The sequence below is a fragment of the Phodopus roborovskii genome, unplaced genomic scaffold, assembly GCF_943737965.1.
Source record: "Phodopus roborovskii unplaced genomic scaffold, PHOROB, whole genome shotgun sequence".
Classification (NCBI taxonomy): Eukaryota; Metazoa; Chordata; class Mammalia; order Rodentia; family Cricetidae; genus Phodopus; species Phodopus roborovskii.
The window spans coordinates 15,995,615-16,009,758 of record NW_026126547.1 but is presented as its reverse complement, the minus strand read 5'-3'; the positions used below and the strand labels follow the sequence as shown (position 1 = coordinate 16,009,758).

General features: G+C 37.3%; 1 protein-coding gene across 2 annotated transcripts in view; it reads left to right on the top strand.

Moving 5' to 3' along the window:
- The window catches only part of Rel (REL proto-oncogene, NF-kB subunit), a 29,700-nt gene extending 16,172 nt beyond the window's left edge, over positions 1–13,528 (top strand). For both annotated transcript variants that reach the window (XM_051200592.1, XM_051200593.1), the window contains exons 4-10: positions 2,915–3,006; positions 6,568–6,708; positions 9,246–9,350; positions 9,455–9,667; positions 10,823–10,891; positions 11,002–11,070; positions 12,408–13,528. In XM_051200592.1, the coding sequence (XP_051056549.1) occupies positions 2,915–3,006; positions 6,568–6,708; positions 9,246–9,350; positions 9,455–9,667; positions 10,823–10,891; positions 11,002–11,070; positions 12,408–13,174 (1,456 nt within the window). In that variant the 3' untranslated portion in view covers positions 13,175–13,528. The remainder of the gene's footprint in view (positions 1–2,914; positions 3,007–6,567; positions 6,709–9,245; positions 9,351–9,454; positions 9,668–10,822; positions 10,892–11,001; positions 11,071–12,407) is intronic.
- The last annotated feature ends 616 nt before the right edge of the window (positions 13,529–14,144 follow it).

Below are 14,144 nucleotides of genomic sequence, written 5' to 3'. Positions count from 1 at the left end.
TCATGTTAGGTCATGTTAGGCCAGCAATCTGACAGATGAGCTATGTCTACCACTTCTTATCTTCTAAGTTTGGGCTGTTTTGAGACAGAATTTCACTGTGTTGCTCAGCCTAGCTTCCAACTTGTAGTGATCCTCCTGTCTCAGCCTCCAATTTACTGGGATTATAAGTAAGCATGCATTACCCTATATGGATAGGAGTACTTCTTTATAATTATTGAAAGTAAAGAAAACACATTTTATGTTATGATTTATCTCTCCATCTATGAAAAATTTTGAGGCCAGACTGGAGTACACAGCAAGACATTGTCTCAAAAAAGTTTCTCTTACTAATAGTAATAACACAAAACACAAAAAGCCCTACAAATGCACATTTGACAAGAAGTATTACTTCCTGCATTACTTGAACTTCCACCAGTGTTTTAAACTCTCAAGCACTCATGTCTTAAAATACTCTTCTTGATTTCTGTGAAGATAAACTTGTTTTAATTCATAGTTTTCTGGCCATTCTTCCATATGGCCCCTGTGTTTTCATCTCTGTCACCTCTTTTTTTTTTTTTTTTTCAAGACAGGATTTCACTGTGTAGCCCTGGCTGCCCTTGAACTCGGAGATCCACTTGCTTCTGCCTCTTGAGTACTGGGACCAAAGGTGTGATTCTCTAACCTTACATTGCAGTAAGAAGAGTATCCTTTAGTTTCCTCTGCTGTTTCATAGGGCTGTTTCATCTTTTCCTTCCATCTTCCTAATTCAGTTCATATTATCACTCCCTACAGGAAGCCTGCCTACCCACCTTGAATTGATCCAATTATATGCTCCTTCCCATAAAGTATGTTTACCTTCATAAAGGTTGTTATGATTCAAGTGAGTGTTTTTGCCTATGATTATTTGGAGCTAGCAGGTTTTCCTGTAAATGGCCAGTAGTATCGTAGGCTTTATAAGCCTTTTGGACTCTGTGTCCTACTTAACTCCGCTGTTGCTGCGGGAAAGTGGCCACAAATAATATGTGAGTGTATGGACGTGTTTGTGTTTTAATGCAAACTTTATTTGCAAGAAGAGCAGTATGCTGAATTTGGCCCATGAATTAGAGTTTGCCAATCCCCATTCCAGACATTGAGGTTCCATGTAGGGAGAAATTGTATATCTCTATTCCTTTCTAGAATTTTAATGCACAGTTGGAATTCCAAAATGTGTATGATTATGAATAAATAAATGGGAGAATGAACCAAATAGCCTAATGCTTCTTGGTTTCCTTAAGTCAGATTTTTTTCCCTCATTCCCTTCTTTTCTCTTTCTTCTAGTGTTGAGTGTCATGAGTGCTGGACAAGTACTATACTACTGAGTTAATGATATCCTTGCTCTTGGAATTTTGAAATTCCCCATTACTTTTAATATTCTATGCATAACAGATGGGGCTATTCAGATGAAACAAAACTAAGTAGTGTATATTAGGTTAAGAAGTCTTTAAAACCTTTTATTAGAGAAAAACTAAAAACCACACTAAGGATCTTTCAAGAAAGAACTATTCTGTTAAAGGATTTCAAGTAAGGATTAAGAATTCATAACATATTTATTTTTGTTATTGGAGGTGGAGGAAGGAAATGGCAAAGTTATTTAGGTGCTTATAAAGTCACAGGTGTGAGTGTCAAGCATGAAGCATGAACATAAAGGCAGCATGAATGTGGAGTAAGGTGACCCAGGCAGCCTCTGGCTGCAAGTGCCAAATGAAATGTGAAGAAATAGTGATGTTCTTATCACTGAGTTTTGCTTCCTTATTCACACCCACCCATCTCGAATGATGTCATGGATTTTCCATGTGGGAACAAGTATGACTGGGTGGTGGTAGGGGAGTTCCCCCCACCATCATCTGTATTACACATATGCAAATGAATAATATTTGTAGCTATTGAGAAGTTTTCCATAAATGACCTTTTGAAACTTGCTAAGTATTGTTAGTATTAAACCTCTCTAATTAAAAATTACTTTGCTCCTTTCATTGTAATCCTATAACATGGCATAAAGTGTATTTTATAATCTATGAAAAACTGGAGGCCAGCCTAGAGTACACAGCAAGACAGTATAGCTGCTCACTGGGATTTGATGTATTTGATGATACACTTTTCAGTGATGAGCTAGGGAGGCAGCATAAATGAACAGAGGAATCAAGTATAAGGCTAACCAGGTCCTTCATCAAAGTGGAGAAACTACATAAATGAGGCCACAGGTGTCTCTGTGCCCAAGTGCTGTCAACCTCTAAAATGTTCATGAAGCCAGGAGTACCGATGTTCATCTTTAATTACTTGACTTTTAAGTTCCTTAATGTATACAGATTTTTAAGTGTAGTTACCATTCCTATACAGTTTTTTTTTAAAAAAAAATATAGGTTAACATTGCTATAGGAGCAAGACATACTGTCTTTGCACCTCTTGATACACAAATTTTAGTTAATTGAGCATGAATTTGTTTGGAAGGTGAAATTTTGCTTTTTGGTGGTTTTTGTTTTTTAATGTTTATCTACTTGGTATACTTGACTAAGCATATTGGTAATATATAATTATAAAATAGTGTATTTGAAAGTGATATGGTACTGTATATACTTTTTTTGGGTTTGGTCTTTTGAAACAGGGTTTTCCATAGTCTCAAACTTGCTCAGTAACTGAGGATGGTCTACTTGCTCCCATCTCCCTAGTGCTGGAATTAAAGGCATGTGCCACCATGTGCTCTATTTTTCTATTGACAATTCTCTTAGACATTCCTACATTTTATTACTCTTATATCTATCACAATTAGAGTAGGATTCGTGATCTAATGGCTGGATTTCACAGGAAGGTGACTTCCCAGTGTTGAATATGTTTGATTTCTGTCATATTTTTGTTTAATTATGATATGATTTTGAAAGTTTCATTTTTTTGCTTTTAGTTTTCAAAATTTGGGTATTCGGTGTGTAAAGAAAAAAGAAGTGAAAGAAGCTGTTATTTTAAGAATAAGTGCAGGAATCAATCCTTTCAATGGTAAGTATTTTGTTATAATTTCTCCTATAATTTGGATATTAATGGACTGTGATTTCTATTTGTAATTCTACTTGTTGACCTATATGTGTTCCTGAGGAATCAAGTGTATTTAAGTAGACAGGTGCCTTTGTTTTCTTTGAGGAAGCCTCCCCTTCTCCTTTCTTAATGATTATTTTGACATAAAAGTCTTCCTTTGTATCTCTGACTGGTCTGTTGCTACATATCGCAGACCGACCTTGAACTCCCAGCAATCTTTCCTTATCCTCCTCCCAAGTGCTTGGATTGTAGGTGTGAGCCACCATGTCTGGTAAAATAAACAAATGAAAAACTAAATCCTTTTCCAGGTGTTTTGATTGTTTTTGAATATGATTTTTCCTTGTGCTACTCATCCAACAAACAGTATTCACTTTTCTTTCTGAGTGCTGAATATGCACCATGTTGTAATATACTTTCCTCCCTCACCCCCACAGTTGTTTTTTTTAAATAGAAATCTCACATAGCCCACTTGAACTGCTGTTTTATTGAAGCTGGTCTTGTCCCTGCCTCTGCCTCCCAAGTTCTGCCATTACAGACAGGCGTGCAACACCATACCTGGCCATTCAAAATATGTTTTTAGACTTGTTTAGGTCTTGTATGTATATGAACCACATGTGTACCTGGTACCCTTGAAGGTCAGAAGAGGGCATCAGAACCCCTGGAACTTGAGTTACAGATGGTGATGAGTCACCATGTGGGTTCTTGGAATCAAATCCATGTCCTGTAGAAGAGCAACAAAAGTGCTCTTAAACACTGAGGCCTCTCTCTAGCCCTTCAGAATTTTTTGTAGTATGTTTTTGTATTGGCAAAATATGTCTTGCTATTTAGTACATTCTATTGGTAATAGCACTTACCAATCATTTTACTTTTATTGTTTTGGGGAACAGGGTCTTATCATATAATACAGGCTGACTTCAGATTGCATATCCTCCTCTTACCATGCCCAGTTTAAGCATTTGGTTTTTGTTTGTTTGTTTTTTTTTTAAGACAGGGCCTAATGTATTTTGGACAGGCCTCAAACTCACTGTATAGCCAAGAGTGACTCGAATTTTCTGATCCTCCTGTTTCCACCTCCCAGTACTGGGATCATTATCACACTTGGTTATGCACTGCTGGGGATTGAACTCAAGGTTTCTTTGAGTGCTAAACAAGCACTCTGCCAACTGAGCTGCTTCCCTGACCCCTAAACATTTCTTCTTTACCACACTATCTGGGTATGGCATCTGGTATCTTTTAGCATCCTTTATTGCTAAATAGATAAATGGTTGCTGAAGTGGATGCAGTTATCCTTACTTTAAAATGTCTTTATTCTAAAGTCCTGTGTAGCTACTTAAATAGTTTTGTTGATCTAGGCATGGTAGAGCACACATGTAATTCAAGCTACTTGAGATTGCATCCTCAAACTCACTATGTAGCCAAGGATAACCTTGAATCTATCTGTGCCTTTAGTCACCCTTTAATTGAGGAAATTTAATAAATGCCCATTATAATTAAATGTCAATGTTTAATGAAAATTCAAAGATGCGACAGACACACCCATTCTGAGCTCATAGGACTTTGCCTAATAGGACAGAAGCGGTACATATTAATGGTGATCATGTAAGATAAAACCTAAGTACAGATATAGTGCTGCTCTGACATAGAGAGAAGAGGGTTTTCTTCCAGTCCAGAACAAGGCTTAGACTTTGTAGAAAAGGAGTTCAGGGCTGTAAGTACTCACTGAATAAGCATGAAGCCCCAAGTTTACTCCCCAGTACCCATTTAAAAAAAGCTAGGCATTCCCACACTGGGGAGGTGGCCACAGGGGCATTTCTATGGTAGGAAGTTCAGTGAAGGACCCCATCTCAAAAAATAAAGTGAAGACAAATAAGTAAGACACATAGTATTGGTCTCTGTCCTCCACATGTATGCTTTTTACACACACCTGTGTATACAAATAAAGTAGTTATTAGTTGAGTTTTCAGCCTTCACTCTGTATCCAGATATCACCTATGATTCCTGGCTGTCAGTAGTTTTTAATCATGTTGTGCCAGAGATGGGAAACATGGTTAAAAACCATATAGTATTATGTAACTGTTCTGCAATCTAAAAATAACTTTTTCTTAAATGTAGGTATGAGGTTAGAGGACTGCCTCAGATGTTTCTCCTTAGGCATGTCTTCTCTGAAGCAGGGTTCTCACTGCTTAGAACCTGACAAGTCTGCTGGGTTCATTGTCAGCCTTCCAGCACTGGTATTACAAGCCTCATTACTGAACCTGGCTTTTTGACATGGGTTTGGGAGTTGAACTCAGGATCTTGTGCTTGCAAGGCAGGCACTTTACCAACAGCCACACTTTGATCTTTCTAGTTGTACAGGAATGCTTTTATAGACTCAAATGTTAGGCTTAAGAATGCTGGTACTGAGCTGGGCATTGGTGGTGCACACCTTTAGTCCCAGCACTCAGGAGGCAGAGGCAGGCAAATCTCTGTGAGTTCAAGGCCAGCCTGGTCTACAGAGCTAGCTCCAGGACAGCCTCCAAAATAATACAGAGAAACCCTGTCTCGAAAAACCAAGGGGGGGGGGGAAGAATGATGGTACTAGAATAAATTTCAATGTCAGGGTAACTCCTGAGACTGATTGACTGCCATTGTGTAACATATGTTTTTTTTACTGGTTGTTTTTTGTAAGACTGGGCAATTTGGTTGTTTTTCACATTTAGTATTTTAATTTTAATACCATCTACTTCCCAAGTAAATTTTTCATGTAACTTAACAAATTTAATGCTATTTTAAAATATGGCAGATATTAGTAAACAATTTATTACTATAGGCCTATATCATTTCAAAGGCAGCAATATTTTGTCTTAGAAATGGGTTTCTTTTCAAAAATCCGTGTAAATAAAGTCTTCTTTTACTGTATTCTGTGACAATTTTTTATCTTTTTCAGAACTATAAAAATGCCCACTGTACAGTTTGTTGTTTTCAAGCAAACTTGACTCTTAAGTAAGCTTAAGCCATCTGGTGTCTGCCTCACATTTTACCTCTAAAGTGTTGGTGCAGTTAGTATGGCCTTTGTCTCAAATGTCCTTTCTACTGTTTAGCTGTGAAACTTGGGACAAATAATTGGGACACATTTCCTTTAAAATCAATGTCTTACCTGTGAAAACAGGAATGGCAGTGATTCTCGCTAGATTTAGAAAGTAATTACAGACTGGGCCAAATACTGTATTAAATGAGCAGAGCCTATTTCCTGTTGTCTATAACTTGGACCCAGAATTAAGATTTTTGACTTGTGGTTGTTTGTGGATCTGCTCATAAGTTTCAGGTTCTTGGCATAGTTCCTCCCTGAATATGACTATAATGTATCGTATACTGATAGATAATGACTATGTGGTATGAAAAGCTATTCTTGAGTGTACCATCCTTGTTTTGTGCAGATTTTTAGGTGCTGCTTGAGGTTATTGGGTGTTGTGGGCAGAGAGAAAGACAGCATGATTTTGCATTATGTAACTGTTCTATGTTCTAAAACCATGTTGTACTGTTCAGTCCCTGAACAGCAGCTGCTGGACATTGAAGACTGCGACCTAAATGTGGTGAGGCTGTGTTTTCAAGTTTTCCTTCCTGATGAACATGGCAACTTGACAACTGCTCTTCCTCCCGTCGTTTCTAACCCAATTTATGATAACCGTGAGTGCTTTAATTTTCTTATGTCTGTACTCTTAGCTTGTTTTATTTCTTTAATTGTTAAAATATTCTAAGAATTTTCTTAATTTGAAAAGGAGTGTGTTAAGTGGGTATAGTGGCTCATGTATGTAATTGTAGCAGCCAGAAGGCTGAGGCAGGAGGATAAAGTCTGAAGGCATTTTGGGTTACACAGTGAGACCTGTCTCAAGAAACAAAATGAAGCCAGGTGTGGTAGCACACACCTTTAATCCCAGCACTCAGGAGGCAGAGACAGGCAGATCTCTATGAGTTTCAGAACAGCCTGGTCTTCATAGTACTAGAGCTAATATAGAGAGGCCCTGTGTCAAATAAATGAATAAACAACAAAAAGAAGCAGTGTTCGTTACAGGAAAAATTCAAACATATATACATACATAAATAAGAAGAGCAGGTCACTGTTAATCCCTCCAGAAATGACCACTGTCCCCTCAAGCACACACCTAAAAAAAGGATCACTCATCTTTTCTAAAACTTTTTTCAAGTCAGTAGTGGTGATTATAGTGCAAGCCTATAGTTATAGCACTTGGGAAGTAGAGGCAGGAAGGTCAGGGGTTCAAAGTTATCCGTGGCTGTGTTTAAGAATCCTGAATTCAAGACCATCCTGGATTACGTGAGACACTGTTTGAAAAGACAAAAATCAAAACTCCACAACTTTCTCTCAGTGGTGGTTCAAAGTTATCCGTGGCTGTGTTTAAGAATCCTGAATTCAAGACCATCCTGGATTACATGAGACACTGTTTGAAAAGACAAAAATCAAAACTCCACAACTTTCTCTCAGTGGTGTACTTGAACCTTTCTCGGTCACATTTTCCCTTTTTGTTTTTCTTTTGAAACAGTGCTGGCAATTGAATGCAGGACATTGGACATGTTGGGCAAGTGCGTAACACTGGACTATACTCCAAGCCCCACTTACGTTTCTAATAACTGCAAATTCTCCTTTTTGTTTTGTTTTGTGTTTTTCAAGACAGGGTTTCTCTATGTAACAACTCAGGCTGTCCTAGAACCCACTTTATAGACCAGGCTGGCCTCAAACTCACCAAGACTGCCTGCCTCTGCCCAAAAAGTGCTGGGATCAAAAGCGTGTGCCACTCTTCCCAGCACATATTTTTATATGACTATATATTAATTTTAAGAAATAATTACCCAGTTAGAGGGTATTTGGTTCATTTCCTTCTTGTTTTCTGTTTGTAAACAAATTATACTAAAATAAATATATGTATGTGTGCATTTTAAAGACATATATCTGTCTTTATGTGGCGGGAGGGTCAGAAGACAACTTGTAGGACTTGGCTGTCTCCTTCCACCATGCATTTCCCTAGGCTTAAACTCATGATGTCAGTCTTGGCAGCAGGCACCTTTACCCACTTAAATATCTCACTGGTCCCTGAATGTCCATATCTTAGGCAAATATTTCTGGCATTTATTTTCAGAAGCATAAATTTTGACCAATACTATATTGGAGGATATAGAAGTTTATTTGAAAAGATTGTAAAAATGTCCTCCAAAACATTTTGGCACACACACTCACCAGGTGTGGGCTACTCCTGTTTTGCATGTAGAATACTGGTCCATAGGAGTATAGAGGTATTCTTATCAGAGAGCCTTGGGTGCCTTGGAAGACTATCATAATAATATTGGGCAGATAAAAGAAAATTGCATTGTCCTAGGGATATAGCTAAAGATATAAAAAGATTAGTCACAATGTGACCTTGCAAGAATTGGGAGGCAGAGACAAGAGAATCGTATATATTCAAAGGCCAGCTAGCCTGGTGTACATAGCAGCAAAAAAACAAAGAGACTGTCTCAAAAGAGGTAGAAATTGAGGGCTAGCAAGTACCTAAGATTGCCCTCTGACCTTCACATATATATCATGATACATGCGTACCTGTGCTTTCACACACTCTCAGATACACCTCAACATACACAAAATATTTACACAAAAATATTTAGTTTCTTTTATCTGTACATTAAAAATTTTCATCTATTCTCTAAGTTATTTTCCTCAAATTCTACCCCTTACAAAATAAAAAAAAATACTTGTACTGGCTAGTTTTATGTCAACCTGACACAAGCTAGGATTTCTCTAGACACAGATAGAGCCTCAATGAGAAATTGTCTCCAGGAGCTCTGGATGTAGACAGGCCTGTAGGGCATTTTCTTAATTAATAATTCATGGGGGAGAGCCCAGGCCATGAGTAAGCCAACCCTGGGCTGGAAGTTCTGGGTTCTATAAGAAAGGCTGAGCAAGCCATGAGGAACACGCCAGTAGTCAGCACTCCTACATGGCCTCTGCATAAGCGCCTGCCTCTAGGTTCCTGCCATGCATGAGTTCCTGTCCTCATTGCTTTTGATGATGAATTCTTACATGGAACTGTGAGTGAAATGAACCCTTTCCTACCCAAGTTGCTTTTGGTCATGGCATTTCATCACAGCAATAATAATAATAATAATAATAATTAAGACAATACTGAGACCCATTTTTTTTAATTCTTTGTATTTAGGTGCCCCAAATACTGCAGAATTAAGGATTTGCCGTGTAAACAAGAACTGTGGAAGTGTCAGGGGAGGAGATGAAATATTTCTACTTTGTGACAAAGTTCAGAAAGGTATTTATCAATTTTGTTTCATTGAATCAGTAATATATTTTTTTAATATATGTATTTTACCTTGTTTCCCCATTGTTACAATTCTTTGGCATCTTATTCACTAGATGATATAGAGGTTCGTTTTGTGTTGAATGACTGGGAAGCTAAAGGTATTTTTTCACAAGCTGATGTACACCGCCAAGTAGCCATTGTTTTCAAGACCCCTCCATATTGTAAAGCCATATTGGAGCCTGTGACAGTGAAGATGCAGCTGCGGAGGCCTTCTGACCAGGAAGTCAGTGAGTCTATGGATTTCAGGTACCTGCCAGATGAGAAAGGTATGGCACCTGGGTAGTGATGTCTATATAAACATATGTAATTGTGTAAGTGCATGCGTGTGCGTGTGTGTGTATGTTTGAAATGGAAACAAAGTCTTAGGTATCCCATGCTGTCTCTGAATTCCTGGCATAGCTAAGGATGAATGGTCCTCCTACCTCCACCTTCTGACTATTGGGAGGACAAACATGTGCTGCTCTGCCCCCCACCCCATCATTTTAAATGGGATGCTAGAGATTTGACTCAGGATTTTATACATATTAGAAGTGCTGAACCAACCGAGCTACATTCTCAGCTCAAGAGTAGATCATTTTCTTAAGCTGATCAGCCTAGTAACATTGTAAAATAAACATCTGAGTGTAGTTTTATATATTCTTATTTTCTTTTCCTAGAAATTTTCAGTTGTGTGTCATTGTCTTTTTTTTTCATGTTCTTTTCATTTCTTAGAATGTTCGAATAATTTGAGAGTTCTTGAACTGTTGGATCATATTTTACATGTATTTTTGGATTTACTTTTTGTACTTATTGTGTGCCCTTTTATAGGTGGAAAGATTGTTAATTAGAAAGTGGTATCTGTTTGATCTATATATTATCAGACCTTATTTTATTAGTTCATTGTGGTGATATCTTTCTTGCACAAATAAAGCCTGTCTGGGGGTCAGAGAATGGAGCTTGCCACTAGCTAACCATGGAGGTCTGGAGGTCTGTACAGACAAATAGGAAGTGATGTGATGTAGCTGGTAGAAACAGGATATAAACAGGGACAAACAGGTAGTCGCTCTCTTCTCTGCGGAGATGCTTAGGAGGTAAGGTGTGGCTGTGGTTTGCTCCTTCTTTCTGATCTCTCAGCATTTCCCATTATATCTGACTCTAGCTTTTATTATCTAGACCAATTAAGAACTCCATTTACAGTTCATGTATTTTTAGGGTAAAAAATGACTATTTTAAGCTCCTTCTTTATTAAAAGAAAAGTGTCCTTACAGCTGGTATAGGATATATTATACAATAATTTACAAATCTATGGTATTCATATATATATGTATATACATATATATATGAATATGAAGCATTTCCATATGCTGATAATGTATATACTCATGGTGGAGGGGGCAGAACCCATGATGATTTACTATTTTTCTGCTTTCCTTTTTAATCAGATGCATATGGCAATAAATCAAAGAGACAAAAAACAACTCTACTTTTTCAGAAACTGCTACAAGATTGTGGTAAGAATATTTTGGATTGATTTATTTACTTGCTTTATTCTGTTTTAAATTTAATTATAAGTTATTTTTTCAAATTACATTTAATAATAGAAAAACTTTATTAAATGCAGCTAACTTTCCAGAGAAACCAAGAACTGCCCCCCTGGGGTCAATTGCAGAAGGACGATTCATTAAAAAAGGTATTTTATCCCTATTAAATACCGTCATTCCACTTTTTAGAAATACGTGCTTTTTAAATATTTTTATTTTCTACAAAATTTCTCATGCTTTCAATATTGAATTGAGCTGGTCTATGCCTCTGAATGTTGGGTGGGAAACTGGTTATATTTATTGTTCAAGAAATTTAGTTCATACACTGGTGTCTGAGCTAGGGCTTCTATTGCTATGAAGAGACACCATGATAATGGCATCTTTAATAAAGGAAAGCATTTAATTTCAGAACTCTGGTCCATTATCTTCATGGTGGTATGCAGGCAGCCACAGTGCTAGAGATAGACCTGAGAACTCTGCATCCAGGCAGCCACAGTGCTAGAGATAGACCTGAGAACTCTACATCTTGATCTGCAGGCAGCAGATCACTGGGCGTAGCTTGAGCATATGAGATTTCAAAGCCTACTCCCACTCCAGCAAAGCCACACTCTTAATAGTACCTCTCCCACGTATTCAAAACATACGAGTCTATGAGGCCATACCAATTCAAACCACCACAACTGGTAATTGTCCTAACTGCACTGTGTCATGGAAGAAATGATGTGGATATAGTAGGCATTTGTTGTTGCCTTTTTAAAATGGTGCTGCAGTAGGACCTCAGGCATGCTGACCACTTGCTGTCACACACAGTGCACTCCAGACCTAGACTCCCTGTTTTTCTTCTACTACAGCAACAGAGTTGAGTAGTCCAACAAAGGCTGCTCACCCCACAGATCTTAAAACTATTGGCTTTTGATAGAAGATATTTTATGAGCCCCTGATAAATTTTCCATCTTCTTTCCTTAAATTGTCCTGGTTTATACAGTACTTGTGTAATATGTCAAAAATATAACTTTCTGTGATAGGGAATTTTATAGTACTTTAGGGTTATATCTTAATTAGTCTTAATAACTGTATTTTTCAGTTTTTCCTAATGAATGTATTCTCTTTCTCTCCATTTTCTCTTAGAAGTAGAGACTATAACATGATGTTGGATACCTGTTTACTGGAATTCCAATATTTATCTTCTATGTTTTAAAATGTACCTACATGGCTCAAGAAGCTAGATTTTCATATTTAACTGGAAGAATATTACATACACCAAGATAACTTTTAAAAATCATTTTCATGTATTTATAAAGCAATTTACATGTTTTGAATTTAGTTTTGAATTCATGTAATAATTTTTGTGCTTTAAATTTTTTTTAATTTGAAATATATCAGTTCCCAGGAAAGTTTTTAGTGTTTTTTTATAATCTCAATTCAGAAATGATGCTTTACATTAATTTGTTCATCTTAATTTATAAAATACATTTTTGTTCTACAGAATCAAATTTGTTTTCTCATGGTACATCTATGCCAGAAATGCCCAGGTCTTCAGGAGTTTCAAGTCCAGCTGAACCCTACTATTCTTCATCTGTGCCCATATCAAGTGGATTGCCACATCACCCACCAGCCATAGCCTCAGTGGTCTCTCCGCCTACAAGCTGGTCATCAGTGAGCCACCCCACCTCACGCTCAGCCAGTACAAATACATTGAGTAGTTTCTCAGCAGGAACACTTCCCTCTAATTCACAGAGTATCCTTCCATTCCTAGAAGGGTCTAGTCTGAGCGATTTAAGTGCTTCTAATGCTTGCCTTTATACTGATGACCTAGCTAGAATGGAAGCGTTATCCATGTCACCAGCTGACTTATATAGTATTTCTGATGTCAACATGTTATCTAGTCGCCCTGTGAATGTGATGACAACAAACAATGATAACATGGGGGACACTGATAATCCAAGACTTATGAGCATCAATCTTGAAAACCCCTCATGTAATTCAAGGTTAGACCAAAGAAACCTGAGACAACTACATCAGATGTCTTCTGCCAGTATGTCAGCAGGCACCAGTTCTGATTCTGTTTTTGTTTCACAATCAGATGCATTTGATAGATCAAACTTCAATTGTGTAGAAAATGGCCTTATAAGTGAGCCTGGACCATCAAATGATGCAAATAGTCATAATTTTGTTCAGAATAGTCAATATTCAAGTATTGACACTCTGCAAAGTGAGCAATTGAATGATTCCTTTGCATATGGTTTTCTTTAAATGTAACTTGTAGGACTTAAATCTAAAAGACTATTAAAAACTTTAGGTGTATAGAATTTAAAGAGGACATTCAAAAATAGAAACTTAAAAGAGCTGTACTGTTTCTTACTTTGAAAGATGCCTAAAGTACACATGCTTGATGTGAATTGTTCTTTCATATTTCCTCAAGACAAGCTATGTGTCTTTTGTAATGTATTAATGTACTAGTTAAATGAATTGATATTTGCTTTCAAGCAGATTTAAGGTAAAACATGTAATGGCTATGCCATTGGGAAATAAACTCATTATTATTATTGTTGAGGCCCATAGGCCAAAGTGACCCCTGTGGGGTTTTCTGGGGTTTCTTGCTATTTTTAGGTAGGTGTGAGTGTGTGTGTGTGTGTGTGTGTGTGTGTGTGTGTGTGTGTGTGTGTGTAAGAGAGAGAAAACACTGAAGTGAGCTTTCAAGGGATGAAAGTTTTTTTGCTATTTTATATTATTTAGACTCATACCTCTAAAGTTACTTATGAAATTAGCTGTATATTTGTATTTTCAAGAAAAAGACATTTTCTTGAGCCTTTATTAGATTCCCTCATTCTCTTTAATCTCATAAAACCTGTCTATTTCTCTATCAAGAATCTAGCCAGAAGTTCTGGCACATGCCTATAATCTCCCTGCTTAATAATACAAGTTCAAGGCCTGCCTGGGATACATAATCAGTTCAATACCAGCTTGGGCAGCTTATGAAAATTTTGTCTCAAAAATAAAACAGCTAAGGTTGTGACTCAGTGGTAGAGTTTGCTTAACGTTTCTAAGACCTTGTGTTCAAGCCCCTATAGAGGGAAAAAGTAAAAAATAACAAAATTTAAGTTTTTAACTTTTCCCCCAGACTTGCTTGTCCTTCAGTCTCACCAGCCCTGGAAATTGTCATGCTGTGATTCTAGTTGCTTAGGCAAAAACCTTGATGTCACCCTTGATTCATCTCCTAAAT